We start from the raw sequence: 20,701 nt of genomic DNA, 5'->3' as shown, positions 1-20,701 counted from the left end.
CTGCCTTTCTTCATCCCTTGACCTCTCTCTGCCTTTCTTCATCCCTGTACCTCTCTCTCTGCCTTTCTTCATCCCTTTACCTCTCTCTCTCTGCCTTTCTTCATCCCTTTACCTCTCTCTCTCTCTGCCTTTCTTCATCCCTTTACCTCTCTCTCTCTGCCTTTCTTCATCCCTTTACCTCTCTCTGCCTTTCTTCACCCCTTGACCTCTCTCTGCCTTTCTTCATCCCTTTACCTCTCTCTCTCTGCCTTTCTTCATCCCTTTATCTCTCTCTCTCTGCCTTTCTTCATCCCTTTACCTCTCTCTCTCTCTGCCTTTCTTCATCCCTTTACCTCTCTCTCTCTGCCTTTCTTCATCCCTTTACCTCTCTCTGCCTTTCTTCATCCCTTTACCCCTCTCTCTCTCTGCCTTTCTTCATCCCTTTACCTCTCTCTCTCTCTGCCTTTCTTCATCCCTTTACCTCTCTCTCTCTGCCTTTCTTCATCCCTTTACCTCTCTCTGCCTTTCTTCATCCCTTTACCTCTCTCTCTCTCTGCCTTTCTTCATCCCTTTACCTCTCTCTCTCTGCCTTTCTTCATCCCTTTACCTCCCTCTCTCTGCCTTTCTTCATCCCTTTACCTCTCTCTCTCTGCCTTTCTTCACCCCTTGACGTCTCTCTCTGCCTTTCTTCACCCCTTGACGTCTCTCTCTGCCTTTCTTCACCCCTTGACGTCTCTCTCTGCCTTTCTTCACCCCTTGACGTCTCTCTCTGCCTTTCTTCACCCCTTGACGTCTCTCTCTGCCTTTCTTCATCCCTTTACCTCTCTCTCTCTGCCTTTCTTCATCCCTTTACCTCTCTCTCTCTGCCTTTCTTCATCCCTTTACCTCCCTCTCTCTGCCTTTCTTCATCCCTTTACCTCTCTCTCTCTGCCTTTCTTCATCCCTTTACCTCTCTCTCTCTCTGCCTTTCTTCATCCCTTTACCTCTCTCTCTCTGCCTTTCTTCATCCCTTTACCTCTCTCTCTCTGCCTTTCTTCATCCCTTTATCTCTCTCTCTCTGCCTTTCTTCATCCCTTTACCTCTCTCTCTCTCTGCCTTTCTTCATCCCTTTACCTCTCTCTCTCTGCCTTTCTTCATCCCTTTACCTCTCTCTGCCTTTCTTCATCCCTTTACCCCTCTCTCTCTCTGCCTTTCTTCATCCCTTTACCTCTCTCTCTCTCTGCCTTTCTTCATCCCTTTACCTCTCTCTCTCTGCCTTTCTTCATCCCTTTACCTCCCTCTCTCTGCCTTTCTTCATCCCTTTACCTCTCTCTCTCTGCCTTTCTTCACCCCTTGACGTCTCTCTCTGCCTTTCTTCACCCCTTGACGTCTCTCTCTGCCTTTCTTCACCCCTTGACGTCTCTCTCTGCCTTTCTTCACCCCTTGACGTCTCTCTCTGCCTTTCTTCATCCCTTTACCTCTCTCTCTCTGCCTTTCTTCATCCCTTTACCTCTCTCTCTCTGCCTTTCTTCATCCCTTTACCTCCCTCTCTCTGCCTTTCTTCATCCCTTTACCTCTCTCTCTCTGCCTTTCTTCATCCCTTTACCTCTCTCTCTCTCTGCCTTTCTTCATCCCTTTACCTCTCTCTCTCTGCCTTTCTTCATCCCTTTACCTCCCTCTCTCTGCCTTTCTTCATCCCTTTACCTCTCTCTCTCTGCCTTTCTTCACCCCTTGACGTCTCTCTCTGCCTTTCTTCACCCCTTGACGTCTCTCTCTGCCTTTCTTCACCCCTTGACGTCTCTCTCTGCCTTTCTTCACCCCTTGACGTCTCTCTCTGCCTTTCTTCACCCCTTGACGTCTCTCTCTGCCTTTCTTCACCCCTTGACGTCTCTCTCTGCCTTTCTTCACCCCTTGACGTCTCTCTGCCTTTCTTCACCCCTTGACGTCTCTCTCTGCCTTTCTTCACCCCTTGACGTCTCTCTCTGCCTTTCTTCATCCCTTTACCTTACTCTCTGCCCCTCTCTCTCTCTCTCTCTCTCTCTCTCTCTCTCTCTCATTTACAAATCCTCCAGTGAAGGACAGCCCAAGTGAGCTCCATGGCAACCTGGCGCGTCGCCATCTCATTACACTGCCAATTGATTCTGGTCCTCCACCACACTGCTGTCCCCTGCCAGCCCACTTCCCATCATGCACCTGACAGCCACTGAAAAGTAAATGGTAAAAGATATGTTAGATGGTATGTACTGGGTGTACACAAAACAAAAATCTGTAATGTTTATTGAAAGCCGGCAAGTTAAAAGGCATTATGATAGTTATAATGCATAATAAGCACTCCCTTATAATAGCTTACAATGAAATATGATCATGACTTAATAACAACTATTAGTGGATGTTAAAAAATCCAGTATTTTAATGCCATGGAAAGATATGATATGCTACATTCCCATTATTTTACGTTACATAATGGAATTCTTGCACCTGTCCATGAGAATAACTTGCTGCTTGGTACAAAAAGTCAATTTTTCATGTAAAAGCTCTCATTATGAGCCCATACCCTGTTAAGTGTTTCCCTTTCATCCTTCCAAAAACCTTTCTAACCAAGCACAGAAATACATACTTGTCTATAGCCATGCCAGAAATCCCTTTTCGAGGTCTGAATAGCAAAAAGAGTTTGCAAGATGTGGCTACAGTATAGCACAAGTTCATCGTTACAAGAGGGGTGGCCTTCGAGAAACCAAACAATGAGAAAAAAAAAGTAACACATGCATAACTTGTTTCGTAATGGACTTCTCATTCTCCGGGGGTTGTTTCAGAACACAAAGACAGTGCACATCTGGCGCACACAAGACAGGGGGGAAGCCAGCAGGGAAGATAGTGAGAATGGGACCGAAGAGGTTCCAGCTGAGCCAGATTATCATTCTCAGGGCAACAGGTGGCTCTGCAGCCACCACACTGGAACTCAATACCACGCAGGAGGGCCCCGGGCCCCAATCCCAGCCCCCGACTCTGGCCCCTGATCAACGGAGCATCTTCCAGAAAGTATCCAATTAGGTAAAAATGTGAAATGCAGGAACCCATTAGTGTGCATGTGTGTGTCTGTGTGTGTGTGTGTGTGTGTGTGTGTGTGTGTGCGTCGCTGTGTGTGTGTGCTTGGCCAAATACAAATAACGATATTAATGATAACGATAATTACACCGATAAATAGGATGAAAAAAGGGAATCTCATGCTTATCTGAAAATGTGCGGTCATTCTCATCACGTGTCATTTTGTCATTATTGAAATCAACATGTTAACCATAATTATTGGACAACTGCTCATTTGGATGGAAATTTATGAAAAGTCAGTGTTGTTAAATTTCCTTGCTGTATGTAAAACAGTATATAGGCAGATATATCGGTACGTTTTGTCCCCCCAAAAAATCTAAATTGGTAGCGAACCCAAATAAACATATCGGTTGGGGTCTAATTGGAAGGCCTTACAGTTTTTCAGTAAGTACTAAACCCAAAGGAAACTGGCTCTAGCCATTTTTATTCCCAGAAAATCACTACATAGCTTTCAACTATTTCTTGGAGCACATACAGTTGAAGTCTGAAGTTTACATACACTTACGATGAAGTCATTAAAACTCGTTTTTCAACCACTCCATAAATTTCTTGTTAACAAACTATAGTTTTGACAAGTCGGTTACGACAATTTTTCCAACAATTATTAACAGACACATTATTTAACTTTGTAATTCACTGTATCACAATTCCAGTGGGTCAGAAGTTTACATACACTAAGTTGACTGTGCCTTTAAACAGCTTGGAAAATTCCAGAAAATGATATCATGGCTTTAAAAACTTCTGATAGGCTAACTGACATCATGTTAGTCAATTGGAGGTGTACCTGTAGATGTATTTCAAGGCCTACCATCAAACGCAGTGCCTCTTTGCTTGACATCATGGAAAAACAATTTAAAATCAGCCAAGACCTCTGAAAAAATATTGTAGACCTCCACAAGTCTGGTTCATCCTTGGGAGCAATTTTCAAACGCCTGAAGGTACCACGTTCATCTGTACAAACAATAGCACGCAAGTATAAACACTATGGGACCACACAGGCGTCATACCGCTCAGGAAGGAGACGCGTTCCGTCTCCTAGAGATGAACGTACTTTGGTGCGAAAAGTGCAAAACAATCCCAGAACAACAGCAAAGGAAGAAGATGCTGGAGGAAACAGGTACAAAAGTATCTATATCCACAGTTAAACAAGTCCTATATCGACATAACCTGAAAGGCCGCTCAGCAATGAAGAAGCCACTGCTCCAAAACGGCCATAATAAAGCCAGACTAAGGTTTGCAACTGCACATGGGGACAAAGATCGTAATTTTTGGAGAAATGTCCTCTGGTCTGTTAAAACAAAAATAGAACTGTTTGGCCATAATGACCATCGTTATGTTTGGGGGAAAAGGGGGAGGCTTGCAAGCCGAAGAACACCATCCCAACCATGAAGCATGGGGGTGGCAGCATCATGTTGTGGGGGTGCTTTGCTGCAGGAGGCACTGATGCACTTCACAAAATAGATGGCATCATGAGGATGGAAAATGATGTGGATAATGATGTGGATATATTGAAGCAACATCTCAAGACATCAGTCAGGAAGTTAAAGCTTGGTCGCAAATGGGTCTTCCAAATGGACATTGACCACAAGCATACTTCCAAAGTTGTGGCAAAATGGCTTAAAGACAACAAAGTCAAGGTATTGGAGTGGCCATCACAAAACCCTGAATCCTATATAAAATTTGTGGACAAAACTGAAAAAGAGCGTGCGAGCAAGGAGGCCTACAAACCTGACTCAATTACACTAGCTCTGTCAGGAGGAATGGGCCAAAATTCACCCAACTTATTGTGGGAAGCTTGTGGAAGGCTACCCATAATGTTTGACCCAAGTTAAACAATTTAAAGGCAATGATACCAAATACTAATTGAGTGTATGTAAACTTCTGACCCACTGGGAATGTGATGAAAGAAATAAAAGCTGAAATAAATCATTCTCTCTACTATTATTCTGACATTTCACATTCTTAAAATAAAGTGGTGATCCTAACTGACCTAAGACAGGGAATTTTTAACTAGGATTAAATGTCAGGAATTGTGAAAAACTGAGTTTAAATGTATTTGGCTAAGGTGTATGTAAACTTCCGACTTCAATTGTAGATGTTGTTGAGGACAATTTAGATTGGCTATAGTATAGCAAGGGTTTTAGAGCTTACTAATAGTGCATCTCACCACACTGTACAGGATAACGTGAGGGTAGCACAGTAAAAGTTGATTCAAATCTGTTGAAAATTGATATTGATCTCAATTATCCATTCTCGGAAAGGTGTAAACACAGAAGAATTCTGTTCATCTGGAAGGCCTCGCGTATATAAACCATCGATGAATCGATGAATGCTGCTTCGGAGATGGAAAATGGCTGCTGGTCCTGGGAGTCAGAGCTGGTTGCCAATGCGGGTCCCCATCAGCACACAGTCTGAATGTACATGGGTTGTTTAAGGACACAGTAATTTATGCTACTCGATCCTGACAAAAGACAGCCAGCAAGCGAGAGAGAGGGTGCCTGGCCCTGGGAAGAAGCATGCCAGGAATGTTAAGAGCTGAGACTGCTGGCTCAGTGCTGCCTCCAGATGTGGGAAGAAAGGATTTATGCTGGCTAGCTACCTGGAGAGGAGAGGCTGCAGTGCATGCAACTTAGCCTGTCCGTTGAGGTAGGAGGCAGGGAGGAAGGAGAGATGGACTGCGCCTCCAATCACACCCTATTCCCCATGTAGTGTACTACTTCCTATTGCTTATAGTGCACTAGGCAACTTTTGACCCCCCCCCCCCCCCCCCCCGCGCTCATCTCCTTCACTCATGATAATGGCCATGTCCTCAGTTGAGTCCTTGGTTCTTACTTGCCTTTGATTGACAACCATAAGCCTATAAACTAAGACTCTCCCAGACCGGTTTCAAACACTGAAAACTTGCTAGCTAACATCCTTACTTGCATTTTGTGTGCGTATCCCCTCTACAAAATGAACAAAACTATTTCGCAACAATGACACATGATTATAAATAAATATCCAAACTATAGAGTTTTGATGGCATTTCATTTAGTGTATATTTTGATTGTATGTGTAATGTGTAATTTGAGACCCTCAGCCTCTGCTATGGCTGGGGCTAGGAGAGCCATTACTGAGTAATGGATGTGTGACCTGAAGGTCTGCACCTGCTGTGGGGAGTCCACAACTTCCTCTCTCTCCTCAAGATCTGGAGGAGGCCCATCATTTCTCTTCTGTGAATGACTTCCAGGGCCTCTAAGACAGCAGCAGCCAACAGTCGAGCTAGTTGGGATTCTAAGGTCGGCAGGGCTGGAGGCACCACTGGGATTTTCACTTATACTTTACCATTAGGAATGATGTACACAGGCATGCACACACTGGGTAGAGCACAGGTGGCTGGTGGCATCTTCATTTGGGAGGTTGGGCTTATTGTAATGGCTGGAACGGAATTAATGGAATGGTATCAAACGCATCAAATACATGGTTTCTATGTTTTTTAATACCGTTCCATTTATTCCATCTGTTATTATGACCGTCCTCCCATCACCAGCCTCCTGTGGGGTAGGTTAGGTTGAACCTAGCTGGTGTCAGCTAGGTTAATCTCAATCACTATCTACAACTGTAGAGATACTCTGTGTCTGTACACTCTTAGAAAAAAGGGTTCGAAAAGGGTTATTTATTGGTTCCCATAGGAGAACCCTTTTAGATTCCAGGTAGAACTCTTTTGGGTTCCATGTAGAACCCTCTGTGGAAAGGGTTAGGGTTAGGGAACCCAAAAGGGTTCTCCTATGGGGACACCCGAAGAACCGTTTTAGGTTCTAGATACCTCCTTTTTTTCTAAGAGTGTATGCAGTGAGTGTTGGGATTTGGAAATATTCACCCTAACTCTTGTCATCATAGACTATAGGCTTATGGCGATGGTCCGGATTTCTCGAACTTGGGAGAGAGTTTGCTGGCTTCGCTTCCCTCAAAACACATGTTTCCCATTAATTGTCGAAGGGAACGTTTTCCGATTAGAAGAGCCTGGGGGATTCTGATAAAAGGACAAGGTCTCTAAATTGTATTCCATCACACATGAAAACAGAGCTCTGTCATCTTGACACAAACTACAGTATAGTTTTAAAGACCTCCAACTCTCAACCTCTAGAGACCCCTTTCTCAGAAAAATAAAAGCTATTCTTTAAAACAATAGTGGTGGTGGGTATATGATAGCTTTTGAAAAATTACAAACTTAATTGATACTGAAAATTACATTTGTTTTGGTACTAGACCAGATGCTGCCCACACAGTCAGTTATGGGGTTATGCGTTGATAATAATCACATGAACATGTTCTGTGAGCCTTCCTGACACATCTACAGTGCACAGTATGATGAGAGACTGGGTCAAAAGACTGACGACACTTAGACCTGAACCATATTTCTAAAGGTTATTATTTACTTATTTTCTCTCTTTTTTTAATGGCTCCCGAGTGGCACAGAGGTGTAAGGCACTGCATCCCAGTGCTGGAGGTGTCAATACAGACCCTGGTTCAATTCCAGGCTGTATCACAACTGGCTGTGATTGGGAGTCCCATTAGGTGGTGCACAATTGGCCCGGTGTTGTTAGGGTTTGGCTGAGGTGGGCTGTCTTTGTAAATAAGAATTTGTTCTTAACTGACTTGCCTTGTTAAATAAATACAATAAAAATATAATGTCTCTGTCCAAAAGGCTGGTGACACTTTGACCAGAACCCATATCCCCCTCTCACTTTTTCTCTCCTTCTCTGTGTCTTTCCATCGTGCCAGGCCCCTGCTGGACTAGCTTTGTTTTTTAATAGGGGCTAATACCCAAGCCTGGCTCCTTCCCGTGGGGACAGGCCCTATGAATACCCCCAGTGTGTGCCTGCTCCCTCTCTCTGTTCCTGCTCATTCTCTCAGGGAATGCCAATGCCATGAGGTAAGGAGCCTTTGTACCAGACCAAAGCAACACACACACACACACACACACACACACACACACACACACACACACACACACACACACACACACACACACACACACACACACACACACACACACACACACACACACACACACACACACACACTCACACACACACACACACACACACACACTGGTCAAGTGGTGCCAATGGCCCTCAGTAGGTACTATTGTAAACTCACTCACTCCCACTCACTCTTTCAAGCAGTACTGAATGTCCTGCAGAAAGTGTTTGGAATTTAGGAAGCGCATGGATATTTTTTTCCCCCAACGTGCCCATTGTCCGAATCAATAAAGATTTTGAAGGTTGAATTCCCACACAGGTTGACGGGAAAAAAAGCTAGGACGATTCCATAAGAGCTGTAACACTTTGTAAGACATCATACTATATCAGCTTTTGACGTCATTGCGCTTAAATGTTGATACGATTTTGGCTTCCGCATACTGTGTTGAGCTCTCGTGGTTTCGAGGGCTCCTCAATCCCACAATACCTCCTCATGGGCTCTGATCAGCCAGCGACCACACAGTGAGTGAGTTTATTAAAACGGCCCCCGATGCAGCTCTGGGGGGCAGAGAGACAGAGTGAAGAGGGCAGTGTGTACCCCCAAGAGGGCATCCAAGGGGGTCTTTGTGTTCACTGGCACTGGAGGAGCATGTTCTCAGGCTAAACGAGGCCAGGCCAGACCAGGCCAAGCTAAACAGGCTGCTAACAGAATGCTGAGCCAGCCATGTCTTTGTGCTTTGACCTCCTCTATCGCAGTTCGAGCTTCACATCTCTCTCTCTCTCTCTCTCTCTCTGACTCTCTCTCGTCTCTCCTCTTCTTTTGGAGGTGGAATCTTTCTCAAGGTCAGTACCAGTGGTTTCAAAGGATGAGAGCGCTGGAAAGAGAGAAAGAGAGAAAGGAGAGGATTGTGTCCTCAATCGACATACAAAAGGACTAGAGACATCCTTGTGGACAGGCATTGGAAGGGTTTGGACTGGAAACTTGGGTTTTGCATGTCAATGGAACTGACTAGAGGGATGAATGACTTTCAGCTCTTCAGTAATGTTTGGTCATGCTAAACAGGTGACCCACAGCTGATTATAATAAATACATTTACCTAGTCATTTCGATTGCTGACATATAGTATTTCTGATAAAACCTCACGTAACTTTACAATTCATTGTATGTACAGTCGGAAATCATATTTTGATGGAGTAGGGTAAGTTCGACAGAATAATTACTGAGTATGAATCAAAGTAGGGAAAACGAAAACAAGGAGCGTTTCAGAGTAGGCTTAGATATCATGATCCTATCCATATTATCATATACTGGAACAAAATGATGGCATCCTCACAAAAGGGCACTCAAACAGTGGGAATAGAGAGAACATGCACTGACCTGCCTCCACTCGTCTCCCAGTCTCTACACAGTCCACAGCCTCTAGAGTACAGCATCTGCAAATGGAAACAAAGGTCTGGTCAGATCAGATGAAACAGGCCAGAGTACAGAATTAAATAGAACATTTTCTCTATAGTATATGGGCCAAAGCATATAACGGAAAAGCTTCCAGAAAATAGATGAAATAATGTTCGGTACCATATCATCATATCGACCCATGTGACCCTACAGCGCTGTGTATACCATTAGTGATGGACCATGTGACCATGCTGCAGCGGTATAGTTAAGCAGGTTGTTGACTCGTTTGGCTAATGGAGGGGAGTACAGTATAGCGACAATAACATTTCCCACTGCTCATTTGCATTAATGCACATTAATAGCATATCTAAAAAAAAACACAAGCAAAGAAGAATTCAAGTAACACTTCCTCCATGTAATATCGCACGACAGAGGATATTTCAGGAATTTTCCTGAAATGACAGTGAAATGACAAACTACCACTTAGTCTTTGAAATGCACTTGATCACATGACACCAGGAGAGCCTTCGGTGGTCAATTGTATGCAGCACTAGTAGTGCAATCAAAAGCTCTTAACAGACTCCCTTTACAGACTTGCGTTGACTCTTTCTTTTGACGTAGGCCACTTCACATACTCAGCCTGTGACCTCCGCACATAATAAAACCCAACTAATTATCCTCAATGCATGAAGTACCAAGAGAGCATTGTCTGTTCCAGATTGGCTAGGCTCTGGGCTCTACACATAGGCCTGTGAGGTCTGCTAGGCTCTGGGTTGTACACATAATCCTGTGGTCGGCTAGGCTCTGGGTTCTACACATAATCCTGTGGTCGGCTAGGCTCTGGGTTGTACACATAATCCTGTGGTCGGCTAGGCTCTGGGTTCTACACATAATCCTGTGGTCGGCTAGGCTCTGGGTTCTACACATAATCCTGTGGTCGGCTAGGCTCTGGGTTGTACACATAATCCTGTGGTCGGCTAGGCTCTGGGTTCTACACATATTCCCAAGGTCTGCTAGGCTCTGGGTTGTACACATAATCCTGTGGTCGGCTAGGCTCTGGGTTCTACACATATTCCCAAGGTCTGCTAGGCTCTGGGTTGTACACATAATCCCAAGGTCTGCTAGGCTCTGGGTTCTACACATATTCCCAAGGTCTGCTAGGCTCTGGGTTCTACACATATTCCCAAGGTCTGCTAGGCTCTGGGTTCTACACATAATCCCAAGGTCTGCTAGGCTCTGGGTTCTACACATATTCCCAAGGTCTGCTAGGCTCTGGGTTCTACACATAATCCCAAGGTCTGCTAGGCTCTGGGTTCTACACATATTCCCAAGGTCTGCTAGGCTCTGGGTTCTACACATAATCCCAAGGTCTGCTAGGCTCTGGGTTCTACACATATTCCCAAGGTCTGCTAGGCTCTGGGTTGTACACATATTCCCAAGGTCTGCTAGGCTCTGGGTTCTACACATATTCCCAAGGTCTGCTAGGCTCTGGGTTCTACACATATTCCCAAGGTCTGCTAGGCTCTGGGTTCTACACATATTCCCAAGGTCTGCTAGGCTCTGGGTTCTACACATATTCCCAAGGTCTGCTAGGCTCTGGGTTCTACGCATGGTGGGAAGCCATCAAAAGAACAACCAAAGCAGAGACAAGGAAAAAGACTGTACCCCAGGGAAATGTCAGCATGTATGGTATGGTATGGTAAATTGTAGTTCTCCGATGATCCAAATGCATGGTATAGGATTATGTTCACTAATGTTGGTGTTCATCTATAGCTTTGTCTCCAATATTGGCTGGTAGTGTCACGCCCTGACCATAGAGAGCTGTTTATTCTCTATGTTGGTTGGGGCGTGACAGTGACTAGGGTGGGTTATCTAGGTGATTAATGATCCATGTTGGCCTGGTATGGTTCCCAGATCAGAGGCAGCTGTTTATCGTTGTCTCTGATCGGGGATCATATTTAGGCAGCCATTTCCCCATTGTGCTTTGTGGGATCTTGTCTAGGTATAGTTGCCTGCGAGCACTTCTTTTGAGCTTCACGTTTCGTTTAACACTTTGTTTTTTCTTTTAGTTTCTTTTCCTAATAAAGAGGATGGAAACATACCACGCTGCATCTTGGTCCACTCTTTATAACGATCGTGAGAGGTAGCTCTCCTTGCTCCCTAGCAGTTTGGTTGGTGGCATATGCTTTACTGCTTATGGATGTGTTATTAAGTCCTTATGTAAGGTACCCTCATACAGAGTGTTACCTAATGTAGATTAGTAAGCCAAAAAGTGGTCTGAAACATCCCCATCGCTTTCATTCCAACACAACCACGTATACAGTGCATTCGGAAAGTATTCAGACCCCTTCACTTTTTCCACATTTTGTTATGTTACAGCCTTATTCTAGAATTTATTAAATTAAATGTTCCTCATCACTCTACACACAATACCCCATAATGACAACGCAAAAACAGTTATTTTGTCATTTTTGCACAAAATAAAAAATAAAACATATAATACCTCGAAATTGAGCTCCTTTGATCATCCTTGAGATGTTTCTACAACTTGATTGGAGTCCACCTGTGGTCATTTCAATTGATTGGACATGATTTGGAAAGGCACACATCTGTCTATATAAGGTCCCACATGTCAGAGCAAAAACCAAGCCACGAGGTCAAAGGAATTGACCGATCTGGGGAAGGGTACCAAAAAATGTCTGCAACATTGAAGGTCCCCAAGAACACAGTGGCCTCCATCATTCTTAAATGGAAGAAGTTTGGAACCACCAAGACTCTTCCTAGAGCTGGCCGCCGCCAAACCAATCAATCGGGGGAGAAGGGCCTTGGTCAGGGAGGTGACCAAGACCCCGATGGTCACTCTGACAGAGCTCCAGAGTTCCTCTGTGGAGATGGGTGAACCTTCCAGAAGGACAACCATCTCTGCAGTACTCAACCAATCAGGCCTTTATGTTAGAGCTTCTCTGCAGAGAAGAATGAGAGAAACTCCCCAAATAAAGGTGTGCCAAGCTTGTAGCATCATACCCAAGAAGACTCGAGGCTGTAATCGCTGCCGAAGGTGCTTCAACAAAGTACTGAGTAAAGGGTCTGAAAACTTATGAAAATGTGATTTAAGTTTTCATTTTTAATACAAAAAATGTAAAAAAAACTGTTTTTGCTTTGTCATAATGGGGTATTGTGTGTAGATGGATGACAGAAAAAAACCCAATTGAATCCATTTTAGCATAAGGCTGTAACGTAACAAAATGTGGAAAAAGTGAAGGGGTCTTAATAGTTTCCGAATGCACAGTACACACTATAGCACTACAGAAGGCTTTTAATGGCCACCTAAAATGTTTAAGAAGTGTCACATAAAGGGGGTTAGGACATGGTCTATCTAAGTACACAGCAACATGTTCAGTCCCAACCCAGATGGAAAGCGGGGTCAGTCATGTCTATGAGAAAGGGACTGTGACCGCTTAATGTACAAAGAGTTCTGAAGAGAAAACAACACAAAAATACACTGAAATACATTATTCCCATTTGATACTGTTTTAACCTCCAATAATGTGTTTGATCTCTTTTGGAAAAAGCTTTAAAAGCAACATTTGCTGACTTCAACTAAAGTTGAGTGGAGGAGGCCATCACAGCCCCCTGTCTCATTAAAAACAATGACCTTGATCAGCGTGATGGGACAGCTTGGCTCCAGATGAGAGGACAGCTATTTCCATACACTCCATTTATTTGTGTATCTGTTTTAAGAGACTTCCAGCAGGCTGTAGGCAGCGCCATGCTGATAAAGCATAAAAAGCCACTGAGTGTTTTCCCCTAGGGCGACAGCGATGGGACAAGTGGATCTGTGCCAGTGACTGACTGTTCAACTGGCGCCCCAGCTCGCTGGGTCCCCGACTGACTGACTGGCTGGCTGTTTAGTGCTTGGCTAGATGACTGACTGACTGGTTGGATGATTGACTTACTGGCTGGCTACCCGACTATTCCACTGATTGACTGACTGACCGACTGGCTGAATGGCGGGTTGGATGACTGGCTTACTGGCTGACCACTGAGAGCTCCGCTCAGCACCACCTCCCTGCCTGCGGGGACAGACTGCTTGAGCAAGTCTAAGAGAATGACCGTCTGATAGCCCCTCTGAAAAACTCACAGAGATTTTACGATGGATGGACAATGTCAGAGATACGGTATGGTATAACAGGGTCATTGTCACGGTCTGTTCCATAGAAGAGGGAAGAGAAGCTAGCATGTAATGCTGCATTCAAATGTTACTCTGAATCTCATTTTCTAGTTGGTGAAATCATAAATTGCTTGGTCGGTCTAATGACATTGCTAGCCATTACAGTATGAGCAGAAGCTGAGCAAGCTAATGTTGCCAATCATAAATTAGCTTGCTTGCTAGCATTGACAATATAGTTAAACTAGCTAAACAGCTACATTATTAAGGTTAGAAAATGTGAAAATGTGGAGGGTTGTTCAGGTTGGAGGGCCGTTCATATCGTTTTTCCAAGTAGAAAAAATGCAAGTTTCTGATTATTCCTACACCACTTAAATGCATCATAAACACTTGCAATAAACTCACCAACAATGTGTTCAGTGACATTTGCTAAAATGGTTGTAATTCATGACGATGCCAACAACTATGATATGGAAAACTGTGGAACAGCAGCACACATGAAACAACTCATCTTTGTGCCCTCTGTTGATGGCCAATGAAAAACATAGTGGGCAATAACAAACACACAACCATGAAAAGAATCCAGTAGCACATTCCAAACAGTAACCGACCGATCTCATAAAACTCTGCACAGGCCAACCCAATATCCCTCTGGAGCTACACTCCAACAAGAATGAAAAGATATGGAAAATGGGTTGCTGAATTTCTTGGTAGGGATTTTATGTAAAGAAAATCCCATATTTGGTTCAGCATAATAATCCTGTCACTCTAGTGCAGACACACACTGTATATTCAAAACAATTGCCTAACAGATACAAATACTTCCTGCTCTGCTGCTTCTCTTAATTACTGTTTACACTTCTCAATACGAATTTCGGGTGGTCAGCGTCAAACTGAGCATGATAGCGAAGCAATAATTGGTTAATCATTTTGAATCCCGATGGCCAGGGCTGAGTGGGTGCAAGCACGATCGCAATGAACATTTATTTTCATAGAAAATATGTAGCTTCACAAAGAAAGGCTGGCACTGTGATGCACAGTCTCCATCTTTTTATCCAAAGGACACAAGTCCTCAAGGACAGCTAGAGCCCACTAATAATAGTAATCATGAAAATGGCCAGTTCCTGAATCTCAGAAAAGAGCAGTGCTTAGTCAGTGAGTTCCCATAATGTTTCCATAATCTGCATTTAATCACATTTAGATCCTTTTCAGAAGAGTTACGTATTAATGGCAGATTTACTTGTGCACGAGATTAACCAAGAGGAGCAGTACTACCTTTTGTTGTTATTTTTAAGTTTCAAGTCTTCCAGCTGGAGAAGGCAAGAGCAACCGCTTCAATAATTCAATTTCTCCTTTATTTGGATATGACTTGCTTAAATCCCTAAAATACGAGTGGATATAATTCAATACATGTAACAGATACTGAGTAACAGATACTGAGTAACATGTGCTACGACCTTAGAGTAAGCACTAAAGATATATCTAGCGAGAAGTCCTGGCAAAATCTCTCAGAGCTGACAAACTGTAGTGTTTGCTATCAGCGATGTTTAAAACTGACAAGACATCTTAATTGCTGTTGGCTGTACAACAAACATATGGCTGTAGTACATGGTATTATGCTTCTATGATAAACATATCCATCCCAGCCTAGTCATTCGCTGTTTATCTTAACTTGAGGAAGCTTCATTGTCAGACTAACCTTACTTCAAATATTCTCTCTACATTACATGACACCCTTGCACTGTAGAAGTCTGAAAAACACTTGTCCACGTGAGGCAGTTGGACAGAGTCTGACAGTGCCGTTGATCAGCCAGACTAAAAGGCTAGCTGTGTTGCTAGCTGATCCTCAGTTTTTCTTGACACTGAGCTGTGAGAGGGCGTTGGTGTTGAGGAAAGTTGAGAAGTCACCGGGTTCTCACCATCACATCACTACTGTAGCTGCAGAGAGAGCGAGGGAGTGGTGGCGGCAGGACCAGATGGCTAGCTCTCTGGACTCAATATACCATCCCTCGGATAAACCCAGACAGAACCGTTACACTTTCCAAAAGAGAGCTGAAAGGAAATACAGAGAGGGAAAAAAGCAAAGGCTCGGCTTTCGCAAATCTTTAATTACCCAACTGTCGACTGCCCCCCCCCCCCCCAGGCTTGCTCTGCTCAAGGCAGGGAATCAAAACTGTTAAAAAAGGAGGAAAAAATACATAAAAGATATGCAAATACAACTGTCTGGGGGCGACGACGAGCATTAACCAGCATTGGGGTTCTGTCTGGCTATTTTTAGCTGGCGTCTCTTTGCAGACTCTGAAAGGTGTGTGATGACTTCCTTAAGCCCAGGATTGTATGTGCTACAGAGACAGCTTGGCTGTGCAGATATGTCGGGAGAAGTATTCCCCTTAATTGAGACACTTCACAAATGATGCTGTCAAGCCTAGTACAAACAGAATACAGTCCGAGTTGAAACTGGATTTCGTGGAAAGAGCTACGTTGGAGTCTTCACTCTTCACACATGAAAAAGTACAGCGTATAAAGTGCTAAAGTGAGGTTCGGAGCTGATCTTACAGAGCCGTTAGGCCGTAGCGCACAGATTATCTCTCCCTACCTTGAATATAACCACTGGCAAGTGTACATGGCCCATAAGCAAAGCAAAAGAATAGGGTGTTATTTATGCTACTGTAACGGATGTGAAACGGCTAGCTTAGTTAACGGTGCGCGCTAAATAGCATTTCAATCGGTGACGTCACTTGCTCTGAGACCTTTAAGTAGTAGTTCCCCCCAAAAGTCGCGGCTTTTGTGGAGCGATGGGTAACGATGCTTTGTGGGTGACTGTTGTTGATGTGTGCAGAGGGTCCCTGGTTTGCGCCCGGGTATGGGCGAGGGCCGCGGCTTTTGTGGAGCGATGGGTAACGATGCTTCGTGGGTGACTGTTGTTGATGTGTGCAGAGGGTCCCTGGTTTGCGCCCGGGTATGGGTGAGGAGACGGTCTAAAGTTATCCTGTTACACTACTCCAAAGAAAAAGAACGAACCTGTAGAAGTGGTATGAAATGGGGCTGAGGAGTATCTCTGTCTATAATAAAGCCCTTTTGTGGTGAAAAACTCATTCTGATTGGCTGGCCATGGCTCCACGGCGGGAGGGCCTTTCTGCCAAGTGGACGGACCTATGTCCTCCCAGGCCCACCCATGGCTGCACCCCTGCCCAGTCATGTGAAATCCATAGATTAGGGCCTGATACATTTATAAAAACGTCCTTATTTCCTTATATGAACTGTAACTCAGTAAAAATATAGAAAATGTTGCATGCCGTGTTTTTTACATTTTTGTTCAGTATATCAGAGTCGAGGTGGAACTTGTCTGATTGAAACAGGTGTAAAAGGTGCAAAAACCAGCACATTTCTACCAAAGTAGCAACCTGTTCTCTATTGTCATTGTTTACATGAAGTCAAGCCTTGAAAACAGCAAACTAGCTCAAAGTGTGATTCTCCTTTCTACATGCAACACAAAGAGGGCGTAAAATAGGAACTATGATTACATTCAGTACAATACGTCACAAAACATGGCGTGTGCGTGTCCTACAGAAGGCACCTTAAAAAACTGGAGCGCCAGCATCAATAGTTCTAGAGGGAGATACTGAGCATCAGATGAGAGGATTGACGGACAGACGTCAGCGTCCTGACCCAGGCAAACATCCCCAGCAAAGAATCCCAAATTATCGGTCACTCCAATGGACAGGAACGGTGTCTGCATGCTGACTCAAGGCTGCCCGAACATCTTCAGGTCCATGTCCACGCCAGTGTGGGAATCTAATTAGCATAATCCCCATCAAAAAACGCCTGTTTAACCCTCAAACTACCGAATGGGGTCATTTTGATCATAGCCCAAAGGTGGTTTATTCAATTCTTCCAATTTTTCATGACTTGGTCAATAAAATTGTTCTTAATAAATCCAAAATAATTGTTTCGTGATTCTGTATTAGTATGGACTTTTGGGGGAATTCCTAAATACCCTTCAATATTCTATATTTGAAACTTGTTATGGTATTTGGGTTGCTATAACATTTGGTTTGACTTGACTGAGGATTTGGGCAGGCTTTTTGAAGGATCCTGGCTCTACCACTCCCATTGTTTCACTAGCAGTGAAATCATTTGTTATTGGGGTCAAAATGACCCCAGTTATTAATCCATATATGCTAAATATGTTGGTATTAAGATGGTCAAAGGCGTAAACTCTTAGGGGTTATGAGGACACCTGCACCACACTGGCCATTGAAAAAATGACAGAAACGCACAGACCAACCGGCAAGAAACCCATTCCCCTCCCCTCCAAAACTCACTTGCAGCGTCTGTGGACAGGTCTGAGACTCCAGAATCGGCCTGGTCAGCCATAGCTGGACCCACGACAATCAAGGCACCTAAGAAACCTGTGAGGAAGAGATTATCCTTGAGGGATTGCCGATGATGCGCATGTGTATGTGTGTGTGTTTGTGTACATGTGTGAGCATGTACAGTATATGTTTTCACGCATGCATGTGTGTGTGTGTATGTGCATGCATTTGTATGTGTGTGTGTGCATGTGTGAATGCATGTGGACTGGAATGTTTAAGTGTGTCCATATGTGTGTGTGTGTGTGTGTGTGTGTGTGTGTGTGTGTGTGTGTGTGTGTGTGTGTGTGGTATATACAGTAGAACATAAGTGGTGCAGGGCAACAGCAGATGAGGGGAAGGCCAGTCGGTCTGACAGAAAACAGACCAGCCAGGAAGAGGCAGTGCTGTGGCCTGGGGGGTATGAGTGTTGTGCAGGGGGACAGACGGAGAAAACTGAGCAGCTCTCACTGGGAAACAATATGCAGTTTCATCTGGGGGAGACATTTTGCAGCTCTCTCTCTCTCAGAGCCAGAGAGCCGACAGCACAAAGAGCTCCATTGTCTCTTCTGCAGCAACCTCACCGCTCCCAACTAGAGCAGCAGGGTCGAGGCCACACAGGACCTGCCAGGGGCTGTTAGAACCTGCTCCCACTGTGTGTGTGTGTGTATGTGTGTGTGTGTGTGTGTGTGTGTGTGTGTGTGTGTGAGAATATTGTTTCTCTTCAATATAATGCTTCATTCTAGTTCTTGGTCAGGATTATCATACCGTTACAGTACATTCAGAAAGAATTCAGACACCTTAACTTTTTACAAATTTTTTATACGTTACATACTTATTCTAAAATCCATTAAATAGTATTTTTTTCCTCATCAATCTACACACAATAACCCATAATGAGAAAGCACAAAAAGGTTTCTAGAATTTTTGGGAAAAATACAAATAAAAAACTGAAATATCCCATTTACATAAGTATTCAGACCCTTTACTCAGTGCTTTGTTGAAGCACCTTTGGCAACGATTACAGCCTCGAGTCTTCTTGGGTATGACATTACAAGCTCGACATACCTGTATTTGAGGAGTTTCTCCCATTCTTCTCTGCAGATCCTCTCAAGCTATCCGTCAGGTTGGATGGGGAGCGTCTCTGCACAGCTAATTACAGGTCTCTCCAGAAATGTTAGTTCTGGCTGGGCCATTCAAGGACATTCAGAAACTTGTCCTGAAAACACTTGTGCGTAGTCTTGGCTGTGTGCTTAGGGTCGTTGTCCTGTTGGAAGGTGAACCTTCGCGCCAGTCTGAGATCCTGAGCGCTCTGGAGCAGGTTTTCATCAAGGATCTCTTGTATTTTGCTCCGTTCTTCTTTCCCCCGATCCTGCCTAGTCTCCCAGTCCCTGCACCTGAAAAACATCCCCACAGAATAATGCTGCCACCACCATGCTTCACCATAGGGATGGTAGCAAGTTTCCTCCTGAAGTGATAGTGACGCTTGGCATTCAGGCCAAAGAGTTCAATCTTGGTTTCATCAGACCAGAGAATCTTGTTTCTCATGGTCAGAGTCCTTTAGGTGCCTTTTGACAAACTCCAAGTGGGCTGTCATGTGCCTTTTACCGAGGAGTGGCTTCCATCTGGCCACGCTATAAAGGCCTGATTGGTTGAGTGCTGCAGAGACGGTTGTCCTTCTGAAGGTTCTCCCATCTCCACAGAGGAATTCTGGAGCTCTGTCAGAGTGATCATCAGGTACTTGGTCACCTCCCTGACCAAGGCCCTTCTCCCTCGATTGCTCAGTTTGGCCGTGCAGCCAGCTCTAGGAAGAGTCTTGGTGGTTCCAAATGGCCACTGTGTTCTTGGGGACCTTCAATGCTGCAGAAATGTTTTGGAACCCTTCCCCAGATCTGTGCTTCGACTCAATCCTGTCTCGCTGCTCTACAGACAATTTCTTCAAATTCATGGCTTGGTTTTTGCTCTGACATGCACTGTCAACTGTGGGACAGAGCTCAATTTCGAGTCTCATTGCAAAGGGTCTGAATACCTATGTAAATAAGGAGTTTTCTGTTTTTTAATCCATTTTAGAATAAGGCTGTAATGTAACAAAATGTGGAAAATGTTAAGGGGTCTGAATACTTTTTGAAGGTACTGTATCCTGTGTTTTTTCTCTACTGTATAAATGGAAGCGAGTTCTAACACTGTGCCACACACTGTATGTGGTTCTAATGTTTCATACAGGGATGTGTTTCAGCGGGTTGTGTCAGTATCAGATCATGAACAGGTAGGACAGATATGCCTCCCTCTGTCCGTCTATCGCTCTCTACCCTGGTTCACCCTCTACCACCGTCTCTCTCTAACACACACTTACAGTACTCGAGCACACACGCACTCACACATATACACGCACACACACACACACACACACACACACACACACACACACACACACACACACACACACACACACACAAGGCTACAGGACATAATGGAAAATCCTTTCATAAAGAAGTGCAGGTCACATCCTGAGAGGATCCAGCAGAATTCTAGTTTATAATGCTCTGGCAGGCAGGCTCGGTATGTGGAGAGTGGAGGGGAGGAGAGGTAGAGGGAGGGAAAGGGAGAAGAAGGGAGGGGTGGTGAGGTCAGGAGAGGGAGAGAGGGAGGGAATAGATAAGATCAAAGGCTCGATGAGAGAATTCTTCAAACTCAAGGGGCGATGAGAAAATTAAGAGACATGGAGGGCCGCGACTAATCAGCAGTCGGAAAATCCTAA

At 44.4% G+C, this 20,701-nt stretch overlaps 1 protein-coding gene across 5 annotated transcripts in view; it reads right to left on the bottom strand.

The window, feature by feature from the left end:
• Positions 1-20,701, bottom strand: part of LOC149972366 (uncharacterized) — a 94,806-nt gene that overhangs the window by 23,561 nt on the left and 50,544 nt on the right. For 2 of the 5 annotated variants that reach the window (XR_016491324.1, XM_090218406.1), the window contains exons 3-4: positions 9,406-9,461; positions 1,104-2,161 (exon numbers count right to left, since the gene is read on the bottom strand). Coding sequence is in view for 3 of the 5 variants with exons in the window: in XM_090218406.1 (XP_090074532.1) it covers positions 2,082-2,161; positions 9,406-9,461 (136 nt within the window). In the remaining 2 variants the exon portion in view is untranslated. Of the gene's footprint in view, positions 1-1,103; positions 2,162-7,456; positions 8,903-9,405; positions 9,462-20,701 lie in introns of those variants that run through there. The other 3 variants (XR_016491323.1, XM_090218405.1, XM_090218404.1) reach the window with 2 other exon arrangements.

Source organism: Oncorhynchus mykiss, chromosome 24, assembly GCF_057628025.1.
Source record: "Oncorhynchus mykiss isolate SJ-2025 chromosome 24, ASM5762802v1, whole genome shotgun sequence".
Lineage (NCBI taxonomy): Eukaryota > Metazoa > Chordata > Actinopteri > Salmoniformes > Salmonidae > Oncorhynchus > Oncorhynchus mykiss.
Note: the sequence above shows the minus strand (reverse complement) of the source record. Positions and strands in the feature narration are given on the sequence as shown.